The 16034-nt window shown below is 40.4% G+C and overlaps 2 protein-coding genes across 6 annotated transcripts in view; one reads left to right on the top strand and one right to left on the bottom strand.

Moving 5' to 3' along the window:
* Positions 1-1119: 1119 nt before the first annotated feature.
* Positions 1120-11299, bottom strand: abhd3 (abhydrolase domain containing 3, phospholipase). The gene is made up of 9 exons (XM_019267103.2): positions 10894-11299; positions 9546-9709; positions 7625-7807; positions 5925-5970; positions 3125-3237; positions 2352-2525; positions 1962-2010; positions 1703-1868; positions 1120-1621 (listed from the first exon to the last, which is right to left on the bottom strand). Exons 1-9 carry the CDS (start codon positions 11053-11055, stop codon positions 1440-1442), a joined length of 1239 nt encoding a protein of 412 aa, XP_019122648.1. The 5' UTR covers positions 11056-11299; the 3' UTR covers positions 1120-1439.
* Positions 11300-13632: 2333 nt separating this feature from the next.
* mib1 (MIB E3 ubiquitin protein ligase 1) overlaps positions 13633-16034 on the top strand; it is a 53020-nt gene continuing 50618 nt past the window's right edge. For all 5 annotated transcript variants that reach the window (XM_027288427.1, XM_027288425.1, XM_027288423.1 and 2 more), the window contains exons 1-2: positions 13633-14715; positions 15814-15985. In XM_027288427.1, the coding sequence (XP_027144228.1) occupies positions 14487-14715; positions 15814-15985 (401 nt within the window). In that variant the 5' untranslated portion in view covers positions 13633-14486. The remainder of the gene's footprint in view (positions 14716-15813; positions 15986-16034) is intronic.

The following is a 16034-nucleotide window of genomic DNA, read 5'->3' as shown; positions in this document are numbered from 1 at the left end:
CATCTTGTAAAGCAACAGCCACCACTTCAAACAGCACAATATGTACACTCTCTGGGTTCCTATGTGCATTACTTCATTCACATCACTGTATCTAGCACCCTCCGACTTACTTACAAGAGTATCCAAAGACATTTTCACAAAGAAAACCTCATGGAATTCATACTGTATACTGCTCTGTTCAGCCTTTGGGATATACTTTCATATATCGAATGAGATGAAGTGCATTGCATTGAGGAATTACAGGCATGATATTATCAACTAAAATAGTGCAATTTCACATTCCTTGTTAATTCATGAATTATTCTCCGTATTATACATTTGTATAACTATTTGGTGTGCGTAAAAAGGTAGAATGCGTGAAAGTAAAAGTGCATGCAAATGGTTAAGGAAGGAATAGTTTGACATTTTTTTGCAAATACACTAATTCGCTCCATTGCCAAGAGTTTGAAGAGAGGATTGATACCGCCGTCATGTTGCGTGTTACAAAATATGAAGCCAAAGTTAGCTTAGCTTAGCACTCCAGTCTTTATGCTAAGCTAAGCTAAAATAACTCCCGGCTGTAGTGTCATTATTTAACAAAATGACACGAAAGCAATCTTCTCATCTAAATCTCTGCAAGAAAGCAAACGAACATACTGTCATAATATCGAACTTTAAAGGAAGGAACCAATAAAATATCAAAAGGTAAACAACATCTACCTTAAAATGAGGAAAATATAAACTAAAGGTGAGTGACTGACAAAACAAAAACAAACAAAAAAAACACGGAAAAGAATTCAGTATGAGTAAATAAAGACAATCCCTGAGGGCTAAAATCCTACTGATATGAGCACTGAAGGACGCTTCATGAACAAACATGACTGGATTTTCGTGTACAGTACTTGTGTTAACATCAAAAGAAAATAATTGCACAAGGTAATTTTATTTATTTTTTTAGCTAGCAAATGGAATTTAACGAGGTGGGCACAGATTCAGCTTTTCAACAATGACGTGAACAGCTATGCTTGTTTTTCAGTAAGCATATTATCCAGAGCATGATTACATACAATGACCTGTTAACTGTATGGAATAAATAATTGAATGTCGAATGCAACAAACGCCGCATTCAATACGATGTGCCTTTGAAATGAGAAAGAATGTTTGTTTTTTTTTGCTTGTGGCGGGAGGAAGAATGGGACGGACGGATGGAGGTCAAAGATAAAAAGAAGGCCAGTGGAAGGAAGGAAATAGGCTGAATAGGATTAGGTATAGAGGGAAGGAATGAGGGATGGATGTAATGTTGTAAAGGAGGGATAAAGGGAAATAATGAAAGAGGGGAAAAGGTCACAGATAGGAAAGAAACAAGGAAGAATGGAATGAGAAATGAAAGGAATAAAGGATGGAAAGCAGAAAGGAAGTAAGGAAATAAAACTAGAGGAACACTTTGTTAAGTTCTCTTATCAGGAGAGGTCAGCGAGTCCACCGCCTTGCTCGATGACCGCCTTAGCAAACTGCTTGAAGACTCGGTCCATGTACGTGCTCTGTCGAGGCCACAGGCCCTCGAGGAAACCGATATGGCCGCCGTGACAGGTGATGAGCAGGGCCAGGTTGGGATTCTGCTTCACCGCCTCCACGGGAATGGCTGGAAAGCAAAAAACATAACGATAAAAATCGTTGAAAAATAAGGTCGTCGGATTGTACAGAAAACATGGCATGGCCTCACCATGAGAAGGGGAAAAGACGTCGTCAGCAGCGTTCAGACACAGCATTGGCACCTGCACAGATTTCAGCCTGTGGACAGGACTGGCATCGTGGTAGTAGTCATCATTGGTAGGATAGCCAAACATTATGGAGGTGAACCTCTCGTCAAACTCTCGAATGGTCTTTGCCTGAAGCGACAACGAGTAAATCAATGAAATGTCGGCTACTTTGTTTAATTAGATTAGCATTTATGACCAAGGGTCAGTGAAAATAATCCCCACCTTCATGACATGATCGATGTCGTAACACTTTTCAAGCACCGGTCTGTGTCTGCAGAGAGGGGGATTAAAAATAAAACTGTCACCGACTACTGTCAGGCGAAATGATTTGCATCTGAAAATGTCCCTCAAAAATGCTGACAAGGTTGTAACAGCATGATGAAACAACAATCAACCTTCAAAGTATATCACACCCACACAGATTGGATTATACTGTGAGTGTTATAATTTGTAATGTTACCAGGTTGTTTTATTTTGTTCATCAACTAGAAACAAAAAATACAGCTGCCTGCAACTATACAAACTCTTGATCAACATATAAAAATAAATGCATAAAACACAGTTATTCAAAGTCTTGTAAACATTTAGCGGCCATGTTAATCCCTCTCTGACCTGTGCACAGAGGCTTGTAGGCAACTGGTGAGGTAGGAGTTGAAGAGGAAACGGTCCAGGGGTTTTTCCAGTGAAGCGGTGCACTCAAATACATCCCAGCCCGCTGAGAAGACGACGACCCCTTTCAGACAGGTTTCCCGGCCCTTGCGCCCCAAGTAGTTGGCCAGCATCATCCTGAATATGCAGAGAGGGTGAGAGGAAGGGACAGACGGGATTGGAACATGTTCCATTTCTGACCAATCCTTCACTTCATTGGATTAGCGCTGTGCAGTAAAAAAAAAACAATAAATGAAAGCATTGACTATAGCCTGACTGATGCTGGACTTTTTAGGCCAATACCAACATTGATAGTTGGTATATTAGAAAAAAATCTGATAACAACGATCAATAATTGGATTTTTCATCAACACTAAACATAAACAACAATCTGGATCTGTCAGATTTTTTTCCCAAATATGAAATTCTAATATCAGTGTCTTCTAAAAAATTGAGATAATTGAATATTTAAAGCAAAACACAAGCTGCCTGCTGCACAAAGAGAAAGTTTGACTTACTAGCATGACATCTTTTGCCTCTCTTGTCCTTCTGGTAACATTTGGTATAAACCAATCACAGATGTTATGTTAAATGGGTTCGTTTTTTTTCTGTTTCAAGTTTAGTTACCACTAAGTCTGCGACAAATGTGTGCAAGTTTAAGTCACACTCTGAGATTTGTTAGTTTATGTCGGCGGTAGTGAAACGTCCAGTCAGCTGGTAGTGAGTGGCTTCATTACCCGCCCATTGATACTCCAGCAGCCATGATTGGAGCAGCTTCATTAGCCCTCTGGATGTGGTCAATAACAGTCTCCAGATCCTCCGTGTTGGCTGCACAGTAGGTCCTCGGGGTCTGTGTGAGTCAGCAAGATAATACAGTCACTTCTGGTGCTCTATCTCTGTTGAAATTATGAAGACCTCACATGAAAACATGGTAAAGTAAAATATTTTATTTGAAAGTAAAATACATGTAGTCCTCACTTTATTTCTATTACGGGTACTTAAAATGTGGGAAATTGTTCCTTTATCTGACATAAAGTAAACTTTTCTATACACCGACAGTATCTTATCACTATGTCTGGGTGCTCAAACTAGAATAAAATAACTAAAAGTAGCAAACATGATTGAAAATGAAGTCGCAATACACTAAACTGTAGGTAAAATGAAATTGAAATATATGTAGTATTTGTTCAGCTGTGATGAAGTGATGATCTATGCAACAAAAGCAGACATGACACAGCAACTAATGTACACATGGACACAAAGAGCTTATATATCATTATGTAACAGACACAGCCTTCAACATCAGGACTTTTGTTATTTACAGTGACTGATAGCAGCAAACAAACTTGACCTATAGACTCAGTGTTCACCGTTGGGCTGCACGTGACTTATTCTCAGCTCGTAGTATTTTCCATCTTTAGGAAAGAGCAATTATTGTCATCTGCTGGTGCTGTTGTTATATGCAAGATGCTCTGACAATAAAATCGATCAATATGATACACAAGGCAAGTCAAACTAGAACTTGTTTGATTAATCAATCGGCCTATTTCGATCATGGTTTCATCGTTAAGTCGTCTGTCGTTTTAATAGTCGACATCAGGCTGGTGGCTGAGATCTTTCTTGATTTCCTGATTTTATTTCGCACAAAGGCTGACGTCACTGTCCACAAGAAAGAAACTTAAAAAGGATTACAGTGTCAGTGTTAGTACAGCTAAACACTGCCCTGTGCACACTGCAGCTCCAGCAGCCTCGGTGGCCTAATGGCTAAGGCTCTGACCTGACCTCCTAAGCCAAGGACCGTGTAGGGGTGTGTGTTCCATCTGGATGTCCTCTGATATGTAAGCAACTTTACAAAGAAACTCAATCCTCTTCTCTGATGTTTTAAAGACCAAATAATCAGTCGATTAATTGACAAAATAAACATTTGATAATGGAAATAGTCAATAGTTGCAGTCCTAAATCAAACATCAAACAAAAGATAAATATGTATTCACTGTACCACCTTTAAAATGCAAAGAGTAGTTATGTAACTGCTAGTTCCTGTTATTATGACTGTGCTGTCATCCTCAGTATATTTTGCACACGTCATATGACGTGTGAAGCATGTCTCCCGACACTGTATAAATGTGTAAAGGTGTGCACAGCAGATTTATTTTTAACTCTATAACCTACTGCATGTAAAATAGTTAAACAAAGAGTGAAAGAGTATCTTTTTATTATTTATTCAGTTATTTCTGGCTACGATACAGAGAAACACTGAGCACTGTTGAAACAGTTTGTCAGGCAGAGCTGGTTACTTAACATTAGAAAACAAACCAACTCTAACTGGAAGGAGCCTACTTGAACTTGAACAAGTCCAATTTCTCGGGATGCAAGTTGACTCTTCAGCTCTTCAAGGCCTGTCATTAAGATTCAACTCAGGCAAAGTAAATTCTTCTGTTTCTACACTCTCATGGTTCCTCTAATAGGCCTGCACAAGACTGGGACTTTGCAGTGAAACAGCAAAAAAAAAAAAAATACAAATTTCAGCAGATAAAGAAGTTTAAAAGAAAAGAAAAGACCAATATTTGGAGGAGCGGTGCTCCACAGGAAAGTGTCACGTAATAGACTTTTTACGAGGTTTAGAAATAGGACACTAGCACTCAGGACGGTCTTTGAGGCAGGGGGGCGTCTTTCACACAGCGTGTTTCTCTAAAGCTCTGTCCTATTTAAACAATGAACGATATTCACACTAACTGGACACAGAGAAAACACTCACAAGAGCGTACAAATGTTAAATCGTTTGTATCTAACACCCAGCACAATTCCCCACTGAAATGTGGGAGAAAATGTTGAACTTGACACGGTGCCAAGGTTGCAGAGTTTAAACTTTGTCTGAGGACAGCTGCACCAACTAAATTCTGAATATGACCTGAATATAACCGAGTGTCACTTTTGCCCCCCTTTTTGCTGAGGCTGAGACAGAATAAGACGAAGACAACAGCAGGACACAGAGCGTCCACTGATTCAGACTTACACCCACGAAGGAAGAGGAACATTGGAGTGATTGTGGGCAACCCCCGCCTGTAATGAAACACCATTTGTTTTATGGATGAGATCTCTGTTTGGTAGTGATGATACAGACGTTTATAAAGAATGTTCCGAGATGTGAAAGACAGTGGGCACGCTCGGAGCTGGGGCCAGTTTTGTTGGCTAAATATACCTTGGGTGTAAGAGGACAGATTAAGCCAGGTGTCGGAACAGCACGTGCTCGGCGAGGTCATATTTCTGTGGATCGGCATTAAAATACAGTATCTGCTTGCAACTTAATCCCTGCTGTGCAACAACAATGTCTGTGCGGCGTCCGCTATGGACTCCCTGTGGGCTTTGCGACACGTGTGGAGCAGACATACTCTGTGCTGGCTGCAGCAATGAAAAAGGACGACACTACTGGGAAGCTGGAAGTACCGACATATGGGAAAACCAACTTCCCTTAAGAGCTATCTTGTTATGATTTCTGAAGTCGGTCAAGACAAATGAATGACAGAAGCTTCTTACCAGGAGCATTTCACCAGAAACCCCTCTGTTGTTGAAGACCACGCATCTGAAATACACAAAACATACACGCCTGTAAATGATTCAAATAGTGATTGTGAATGAAACAAGTTCAAGGAATGGTGAGTCAATTAGTCGACTGGTTGATCAACAGAAACCTACTAGCAACTATTTTGTCGATCGATTAATCATTAAGGCAATTTTGAAGCTCAACTGTGATTATAGGCTGAGTTTCAGACAAAACAAGACATCTGAAGATGTCATCATGTGCTCTAGGAACATGCGATCATCATTTTTTTGCTGACGTTTTTACAGACTAAACAATTTATAGAGAAAATAATAGTTATTATGAAAATACTCATTACTTGTAGCCGGTGTTTTGGGGTACAAAGTACAGAGAATATGTTTTTGCTGTAAAATGTGTTAGTCATCAGTTATTTAGTTACATTTTCAAATAAGCAAACCGCTGCTGTTGAAATTTGACTGAATTTCCTTTTTCCTTTCTTTGCCCAGACATGTTTGTATTATTTCTTTCCTTTTTCTTGGCAGATAACAGCGTACTAACTGCATCAGTGCACATTGTACAGTAGCTTAGCTGGTGAGACAGCACTTTACAATGTGTAAGTATTTGGACAATGCAAGCAGTTTGAAGTATATGACCTTGTGGACATACTTTAAGGTGATACAGAAAATAAATGGCAAGCTTGTTAATAACAAAAAAGTGCAAAATCCCATGTGTACAAGGGGAAAACGAGCTTTCTTTGTTGTCGCTACAAGTTACAGACTTAGCATGTTCAAAAGAACACGGTGGCCCAAATACCTTTAAAGAAATGTTCCTTACTTTTAAAAAAAACAACCCAAAAAAACATGATGAGGTGTGCAGAGACGCCCAGCTGTGTGAAGAGCATTTCGTTTATATGTATGTAAGCGAAGGCATCGTCGTCCCTCGTCACCATACATCATAGATGCGGTCATCTATTATCTGGAGTCAGACCTGCTGTTTCTATCAGTGTAACCCAGCAGCAGGGGCGGGGCTGGATGGGGGGGGGTGTTGGAGCTAAAGCATAGGGAGGTGGTGGTGATGTTGGTGGTGGTGGGGAGGGGGTGCTTAAACACACACACTGCAGCATAGACTCGGAAGCTGGTCTGGGCTAAGCTGCAAAGCTTGTACCGGGATAAGCTGTAATTCATTAAGCTACACGGACAGGGGTGAGGGGTGGAAGATGCTGAGTTTGCCGGCTCTCTTCCCATGCCTTCCCAAATCTAGGTGAAAGAATGAGTGCAAAGAACACAGTGAAAGGACCCATTGCAGAGGGAGAAAGGAGGAGGGGAAAAAAAAAAACTGCCTCCCTCTGCAACTCTTCAGGCTTGTGTGCTACGTTTGGCTATTTACAAAAGCAATTCTTGCCACAAAGCTTCGCTGCCCACTTTATTTGTGCACTTCGCCTGAAATAACCCCAAGCCCCTGTCACTCATGCACCCATTATATAATGGTTACAAAATCCCTGCAGAAAGGGGGTCTATTACCTTTTAATCAATATTGTTACGACTGCTGAGGTATTCTGGCATCGACTGGGCAAAATATCTGTATGCTAGGCGAATGACAAATTAGAGCATAATGCACGGAGAGCGTGATTTAGTGCCCTGAGTGTGTGCTTCAAGTGCTGGACGTCAGCCAGGTTCTCCGGGCCAAGACCACCCACCTATATCCCAGATCCCGGCTCTGTTGGACCATGTGCAGAATGTAGGACTCTCGGCTGGTGCCGGTCAGACCGGGAAGGAGGAGGACCGTAGGCCTGGTGGCAGGGTCAGGATGAGAGAAGCTGTCGTCGTTGTCAAACCAATCCAAAGAGATCTGTCCTCCATCTGCTGCCTTAATAAGCTCACTGCAGAGAGGAGCGGGACACGCAACTCAGCAACGAGGATCCCTCTGAACATTATCAACTATCTGTATCTCTGCATATCTATTTATTTGTCTCATTCAAACACATGCAAACAGTCGAGTGCACACACAGGACAACAGGGGTGAGGAAAAAGGCTGAAAATTAACATTAGATTTGTGTTAGTGGTGATTAAAAGCTAAATACTCCACACAATTAATACTTTCTGTTAATTTCCAGTTGACATGATTACTTCCATGTGTCCATCACAAGCACTGCCAAATGGGAAGTGGATATGCGAGCAGAACGATCAGTGACAGCCATCTCGTTTCTCTTGCAATCGTCTTGTCAGCGTGCTTTGCAACACACAGCAAGTTAAGATAAGGAGGAAGGCATTGCACCAATGGGCTCTTATGATCAATCAATTTCTGGGTTATACAACCCTACCCTTGCAGATGAGGTCATTCAGTCCCAGTGCTAGTGCATTTTAAAACCTGCACTGCGCACACACGCAGCAGCCAGTAAGCCGAGTTGGCCGGCCAATGGTAAAGACATCAGCATGAAATTACAGAGCCGCCATGAAATATACACCTGAGGCTAGACTTAAAAGTCAGCGGGGGCCAATCCACAGTGACCAACGCACAAAGTGGGAGGGGACCTGCTGATAATCCTCCTCTCGGACAATGAGATGAGTGGAATTTCACCCAGAGAGCCGGCGACAAACAGGACAGTTTTCATGGTGTCCCGTCCTTGGGGCAACCTTGGTTAATTTCATTATCGGGGGGCGTGGAGTAGAGAGGGTGGTCCTGTTGTCCCCGGAGGAAATGTGATAATAACTCCAGTGAACGTGACCATCAGTCTTTGATAACAGACTGTCAAAAGCAGAGGCATGTCTGTGAACGTCCTTGGGACAGACAAATGATGAGACTTATAAGAATAAAAAACAACAAAAAAGAACATCAATCATCATGATCTTAAACTTTGATCAAGTGTCTAAACTTAACCGGGGTCCTAATAAATGTCCCTATCAATTGCTTGGACCCCAGACGGTTAAATAAAAGGCTTTAACCTACTTAATTGATTCTAAATGAATCAATTTAAATGGTTAGGTGCTTTAAGCTTTAGTTTCGGTGTTAAGGAACAATGGACGGGTTGCACAGCAGACATTTTGACATGTCACAGCAGGAAACTTTGGGGACATCCTGCTATTGTGGGTCCACTTATCACTGTTATTAATTCCACTTGGGTTTTTCCTGTTGTGCCATGTCAAATCGCTGCTGTGCGACCAGTATAAATAAGTAATAAATAGTAATAATGAAAAATAAGCCTCTCTTAATTAATTTTAATCTCCTTTATGTGTGTAGGAGGCCTGGAATGCAGTGCCAATTAATCTTCAACAGAATGCACATTATCAAGGAGCAGGCAGGCCCGAACCAGCGTCATGGCACAAAAGATTTCTTTCTCCCCTGAGCTGCTGAGTCCTGGCTAAGAATAAGACTTGGATTTGTTTCCAGTTGTGAAACTGGTCAGAAATACATCAAGAAATAGGCATTGGCATTTTCTCAGTGACTTGAAGTTTCAGGATAAAGTTCTTTACTGCCACTATGTCAAAGGTGAACCTTCTAGCTTGCATGCTTCACACTTATCCTTTACTGGATGTGACTCAGTTTGGGTAAATAAAAAAATAAATTAAAAAAATCTTGTGTGATGGGTAATTAGTATGTCAGTCATGGTGAGGACTTACTTTCTGTAGACGACCCCAGGTTTGGCTGTGACAAATGGTCTCAGCAGAGTTTGGATGCGGCTCTCCCAGCACCAAAAGGTGGGGTAGTAGGTCTCTGACACCACCGGGCATTGTTCCCTCAGAAACTGGTAAAACTTCTTACCCCCTGAGATGAGCTGTGGCTTCTGCAAAATACAGTCTAATGAAGTGCGGCACTTGTTTCTGACTTCACTCTCAGGGATTGATTCATTTGACATTAGTTAATATGACAATAGATCCATCACTGGAAAAAAAACACTTTTTTTTTTTTTAGCTTTGATCTGTATAATGTTACATTATATGCTGCAAAAAAAACCTTAAACTTTACACTAAATCTTCTGCTGAAGATCTCAAAACATTAAAATGTACAAAATAGAGCGGTAATACATGATTACATATTCAGCATCCCTCTGCAAATGAAGGGATGATTTACAAAAACAGATATCTCTGTTTTAAATTGAATTTTCTTCTACATGCACTCCAGGTTATATCAGTATGTAAACAAGTGTCAGGGTGTTATGATATCTTATACTGTCTTAATTATCATTTTATAATGTAAAACCAATCAAACTGGTGTTGGTTTATTCATTTTTAAGGTTGTTTTTTGCAAATAAACTCTTACTACTGACATTAAAAATTGTATGTATAAGTATATGAGATGAACACATCTTCATGAACCTTTCACACCACTGCTAATAAACGTTTTGGCATGCACCATCCCTGCACAATACAAATAAATAGAATTAAAAACACGTTAGGGAAATGGTGATTTAACAAAATAAAAGCTTCCTCTTATTTTATTTTTAAAGGTAATCAGGAAAATATTGCGTTTCTGATTGGAAACGCTCAATTTAAACAGATTTATGTTTAATGTTTTATGTTTTTTTTTTAATGTTAAATATAAAATAAAATCAACACTGCTTTGCCTGTTAGCATGCGTTACATAAACGCTCTCTGCCGGCTCTACCGGCATACAGTAACGCTAGCCTAGCACAGTCGACACTGGGCATTTAATTGATGTAATGCAGGTGCATGCATGTAGCTTTACAATAATAATTACAATAATTAAAGGTAATTATGCTGATTTTAGTGTCTAGCCTTGCAGAGGTGCACCCTTCACATGTGCAGGCGGTGTGAGGGTTAGCACACACCGGGCAGACAGATGCAGCCTCCATCAGCAGCAGCAGCAAAATGCACCGGTTCACTATCAAAGCATGGCTGTGCATATGATGCTCCTGCATTTAAAATTTAATAAAAACAAAAGCACGGGGTTTTTTTTATTTTTAATTTAACACTGTGTAACGTAAATCAGCCGGTTCACGGTTCTTACCTTGGCTACTGACACCAAATAGTAGCAGGTGTACGCTGCGCTAAAGCCCAGCACCAGAGACAGTCCTACACCCGATCCGAACAGCCCAACTTTGACTTGATTTTCCAGATAATGTGACAGGTCCCTTGTCAAAATGTTGAAATTGAAGTCCAGCGAGATCATTGCAAGGTTCCCTGTTTTCACCCCGTGTACTGTAAGGACAGCGGCCAGCTCGGTTTTTTTTTTTTAAAGTCAGCTGTGTGTCTGCCTGCAGAGCCCGCTGTGTGTGAAGGAGACAGTCAAGGGGACCTGATGTGGGGAGATATATACGTGCGTGTGTGTGTGTGAGTGTGTGTGCAAGCGGTGGCGCTCTTTGACCGGCTATCACAGTCAGTCCGTCAGTCAGTCGCCCCCTGCTGTCAGCATGCGTGATGTGCACCATGCGGAACTGGAGTTTGAAGCAGTACAGGCCTTGTTATCCCTTCAGTGTGTGACACAACCCCAGCCAAAAGATAATTAAGTTGGTATTTGCAAAGACAAGCAGCACTGGCATCATTGAACACTTTTACTGCAGTGGTAGTCCATGGCAATACTGAGAAAGAAAAAAAAAGCACACCACCACAGCCCCAGGGGCTGCACACACCCGCAGGGGGCCCAGATTCTCCAGGTTCACTGTGTGGCAATTAGTTTGTGGTAATTTAATTAACTGAAAGTGTGTTTGTTAATACTGTATGCATCACTAAAGATGAGAGAGAGAGAGAGAGAGAGAGAGAGAGAGCTTGAGGCAACAACTGCGTCATTACCTAAGCTCGTGGGCCCCATCTTGTAGAGAGAAGTCTAAAGTTTTTTTTTGTTGTTGATTTTTGATTATATTGTGCTTACATGGTGCATTTTATTATGCACAGTGTGAAAAACACTGGCCCTTTAAACAGGCCACCAGAGGTTTGAAAAGTAGCTTACCTTAAACTTGTTTTGATATTATCAGATTATTATTAAAACATGCAGAGCTGATTTTTTTTTAGAATTGGGAGCTAAAGATGAATAATATTTTGCACACCATGTTTTTTAAGTTGATAGTAGTTACAGATAAACATACAAGTGTCCTTGTCTACCTCATCTTCTGGACTTTGGAGTCACTGGCTCTGAAGTAAACATCAAATCATCGTAAACTCCCCCAGACTATTGTCAATGGACTCAGTGGTCTTCACTCAGTAATAGATCGCTCAGGTATCCTAGCTGAATGTTTGTATGGAGTTTGAATGTACTACTGGAAAAAATACAACTAATTAATGACCAATCAATTAATGAATAATTCAAAAGACAAATATATTGATTTAATATGTCAATTACAAGACACAACAACATTTTCACAAGCCATCACTCTGTTGAACAGCTAAACCACACAGACAGTGTCAGGTACAATCCCTGCACAATAACATAAAAAGCAGTAACCGGAGTCACATTCATCATGTGTGTGTGTCTGGTCAAAGTGATTCTGATCTTAATAATATTAATAGCTATCCATCCATTTATTATCTGTAACCGCTTAGCCTCACCAGGGTCATGGTGGGGCTGGAGCCTATCCCAGCTGACTCTAGGTGAAAAGGTGAGGTACACCCTGGTCACGAGCTCATCACAGGGTACATAGAGACAAACAACCATTCACACTCAGCTTCATACCTACGGCCAATTTAGACTCACTGATTAACCTCTTAAGTTCACGTTTTTGGACTGTATAATTAATGACATTGTGTGTTCACTGATACCATATGGTGGCCTTTGACACACTGAGTGTGAGTATTTGAATTGTCAGACAGCTGCACAGTCCGGTGTGTAGTATACTATTATACATATTTATATATTAGACAGATAGATGGAGGAAAATTCTTGTGTTGCAGCCGCAGTTACAAGTACAAACAAACACAAAACAAGCATAAATATGTGTATAGTGTAAGTGTGTAATCACAGTATTATAAATACATTTAAAGTTTAAGTGAAGGAAGAACATATTGGTCTATTGGTCTAATCTAAGTAAGAAATAAAAAAAAATAAAAAAATAAAAAAACCCCACATAAACTTTATACAGTGACTTGTGCAAAAATACATTGCATTGTGCAATCTTGGTCAAGAATGTCAGTGTAAATGTAATGGCTGTAAATGCCACTGGCTCTGAAACATCAAATCATTGTAAACTCCCCAGACTATTGTTAGGTAGGTAGATAGATAGATAGATAGATAGATAGATAGATAGATAGATAGATAGATAGATAGATAGATAGATAGATAGATAGATAGATAGATAGATACACTTTATTAATCCCAAGCTGGGAAATTACAGTACAGTACAGTATTACAGTACAGGTTGTCAATGGACTCAGTGGTCTTGACTCAGTAATAGATCCCCCAGGTATCCTAGCTGAATGTTTATATAGAGTTTGAATGTACTATGTACTAATAAAGCACATTTACATTTACAAAGTTACACTTTAAATCGATATATATATATATATATATATATGATAATATATCTATATTATATATATATATATATATATATATATTATAATGCTATTTAATAAAAAGTCCACCAGAGGTTTTAAAACTTAAACTTCTTTTGATATTATCAGATTATTATTACTACTAGAAAAAATACAACTAAATAATGACTAATCAATGAAGTTTAATTACATATAAAACAAAATATATAATATATATAGAGACAGATATTCCTCCACAAAATCAACAATACAATGCTGTGACTCAAACATTGTTTATTTACTTATCTGCACATATTGTTCTGATTGGAGGATGCTTATATGATCCAATAACAACATATCCACAAGTATCTCCATCCATCCGGATGCTAAAAGGGTTAAAACCCTGAGATTATGTATTTTTCCATGCACTGGAGCTGGGAATGGTGTTGAACATGCGCAGGCACGCCGTGGGGCCGGACTCGTGGTGCTTGTTTTCCGAGCCTGGAGTCTTCGGGCTTTGCCGTTCACCTCCGGAGCTAGTTGTTGCTCGTCTGAGGTCTTGAACGATGATTGACAATAATGGCGACGCGTTTATTCTGAGTTGACTCCAGGGAACCATCTCTGGCTGACAAAGAGGAGCGACCGTGGATGGATTTTCAGCCTCTCTACGCACAACAACAATAAGGATTAAACCCCAAAAAAAACAAAAACAGGCGCTAAAAACAAAACCAGGACTACAGTCACCACAGACGAGAAGAGGACCTGAGAGGTTTATCGAGCTAGCACTGCGAGAGCTAGCAGCCTGCGCTAGCTTGCTAAGTTGAAGCTTTCTCGTGTTGTGGAGGAGAGAGACGAGCTTTCTGAGCGATGTGGCCACTTAACAGGCTTTTAGGGTAACAGGCTTTGTTTCTGTCAGAGGCTGACACGTTCACGTTTCAGCTTGTGGGGATAGTTTTTAGTCCCGACAGCCTTTTCCTTTATAGGTGGCTAACTTTAGCTCGCAGGCTAGCTTTTGTGGATTGTCTCTTTCCTGTTGGGACTTGCTTTTTTTTTTTTTTTTTTTTTGTGTGGAAGCTGTCCACCGAGATATATCTCAAAACACGATTCCTGTGGCTTTGTGAGGTTTGTTTTTTGTAAATGACCACCGGCAGGAATAACCGGGCGATGATGGAGGGAGTAGGGGCGAGAGTGGTCCGCGGACCCGACTGGAAGTGGGGGAAGCAGGACGGCGGAGAGGGACATGTCGGCACCGTGAGGAGTTTTGAAAGTCCAGAGGAGGTGGTTGTTGTCTGGGATAATGGCACGGCTGCTAACTACAGATGTTCCGGTGCTTACGACGTGAGGATACTAGACAGCGCTCCAACAGGTAACTTTACACATAAGTTGCTTTGTGTCTTCTCATGCAACATTTTTTTTATTTGCCTTCATTGTGGAGCTTTGGTGGGTGCAGGAAATCAGAAATACTTTATCAATCCCTGCAGGGAAATTGTTTTTGTTACAGCAAACTTTAACCCTAAACAATATCCTATTTTAACACTATATACACATGTATAAATAACAGTTAAATAAAACCGGTGACAGTGAAATAAAAACCAGTAACAGTGAACTATGCAATATGTAAATCTAAAACCTTATAAAGAATTTAGTGTTTAAGAGACTGTACAGAGAATACGCCGATTGTTAAAGTGCAGTATGCATGTGTGGCAGATTTCTTATGTATGGCACCAAGCCACTTCAATAAAGTGGGATTGAAGATGAATTGGTTGTTGCTGAAATTTAAAGAAAAGGCTCTGCCATTTAAAAAAAAGGTTGCGGAAGTGTATAAAGTAGATCTCAGAAACGGCACATAAGTTGTTTTTAAAAAAATATTTAAATACAGCCCGACTAATCACAGACACATGTAACAGGATGCATGCAGCTGCAGGGTATGTAAATTAAGCTATGAGAGATGCAAGATATGCACATTCAAAAGGCAAGAATGTGTTTATAATGCAAAGCTTTAAGACTCCAAATTGCACATTTAGAGGAAAAACTCTTTGCTTGCACTGTTTGTGTAAGCATAGATATAAATTGTTGAAGGCCCACTTCATAATTGTCTGGTTTTATCTCTCTGTTTCATTGCATTACATCCCTGTACAATCACATTGAGAGGCTCCATTCACTGTTTTCTCCACCCGATGATGCCGTCATAGTATCAGGTGTAGTTAGTAGTAGCTGTTTTTACATTAAGGTGTAGGATTTTGTGAGAATGACTATAGTCCTCCTTTAAGCTTTGATGAATATCAACAGGTTTCATACAGTTGACCTGGCAGACGGTGTCGGATACATAAGAACAAGTGTATTTATTCCACAGATAGTGTACATGCAAAATATAAAAAGGTGTGTCTAGCTAAATGCTGAAAAAGTTCATTCACTGTCGCACAATACTACTTTGTTAACACTGACTGACTGATCTCCTCCTCAGGCATCAAGCATGATGGAACCATGTGTGACACCTGCCGCCAACAGCCCATCATTGGCATTCGCTGGAAATGTGCTGAGTGCGCCAATTATGACCTCTGCACAACCTGTTACCATGGCGACAAGCATCACCTGAGACACCGGTTTTTCAGGATCACCACCCCGGGCAGTGAGAGGTTAGTTAACACCAGCAACATTTACCGTTATCGTGCCTCACCTGAGTCC

Source organism: Larimichthys crocea, chromosome II (genome assembly GCF_000972845.2).
Source record: "Larimichthys crocea isolate SSNF chromosome II, L_crocea_2.0, whole genome shotgun sequence".
Classification (NCBI taxonomy): domain Eukaryota; kingdom Metazoa; phylum Chordata; class Actinopteri; family Sciaenidae; genus Larimichthys; species Larimichthys crocea.
Note: the sequence above shows the minus strand (reverse complement) of the source record. Positions and strands in the feature narration are given on the sequence as shown.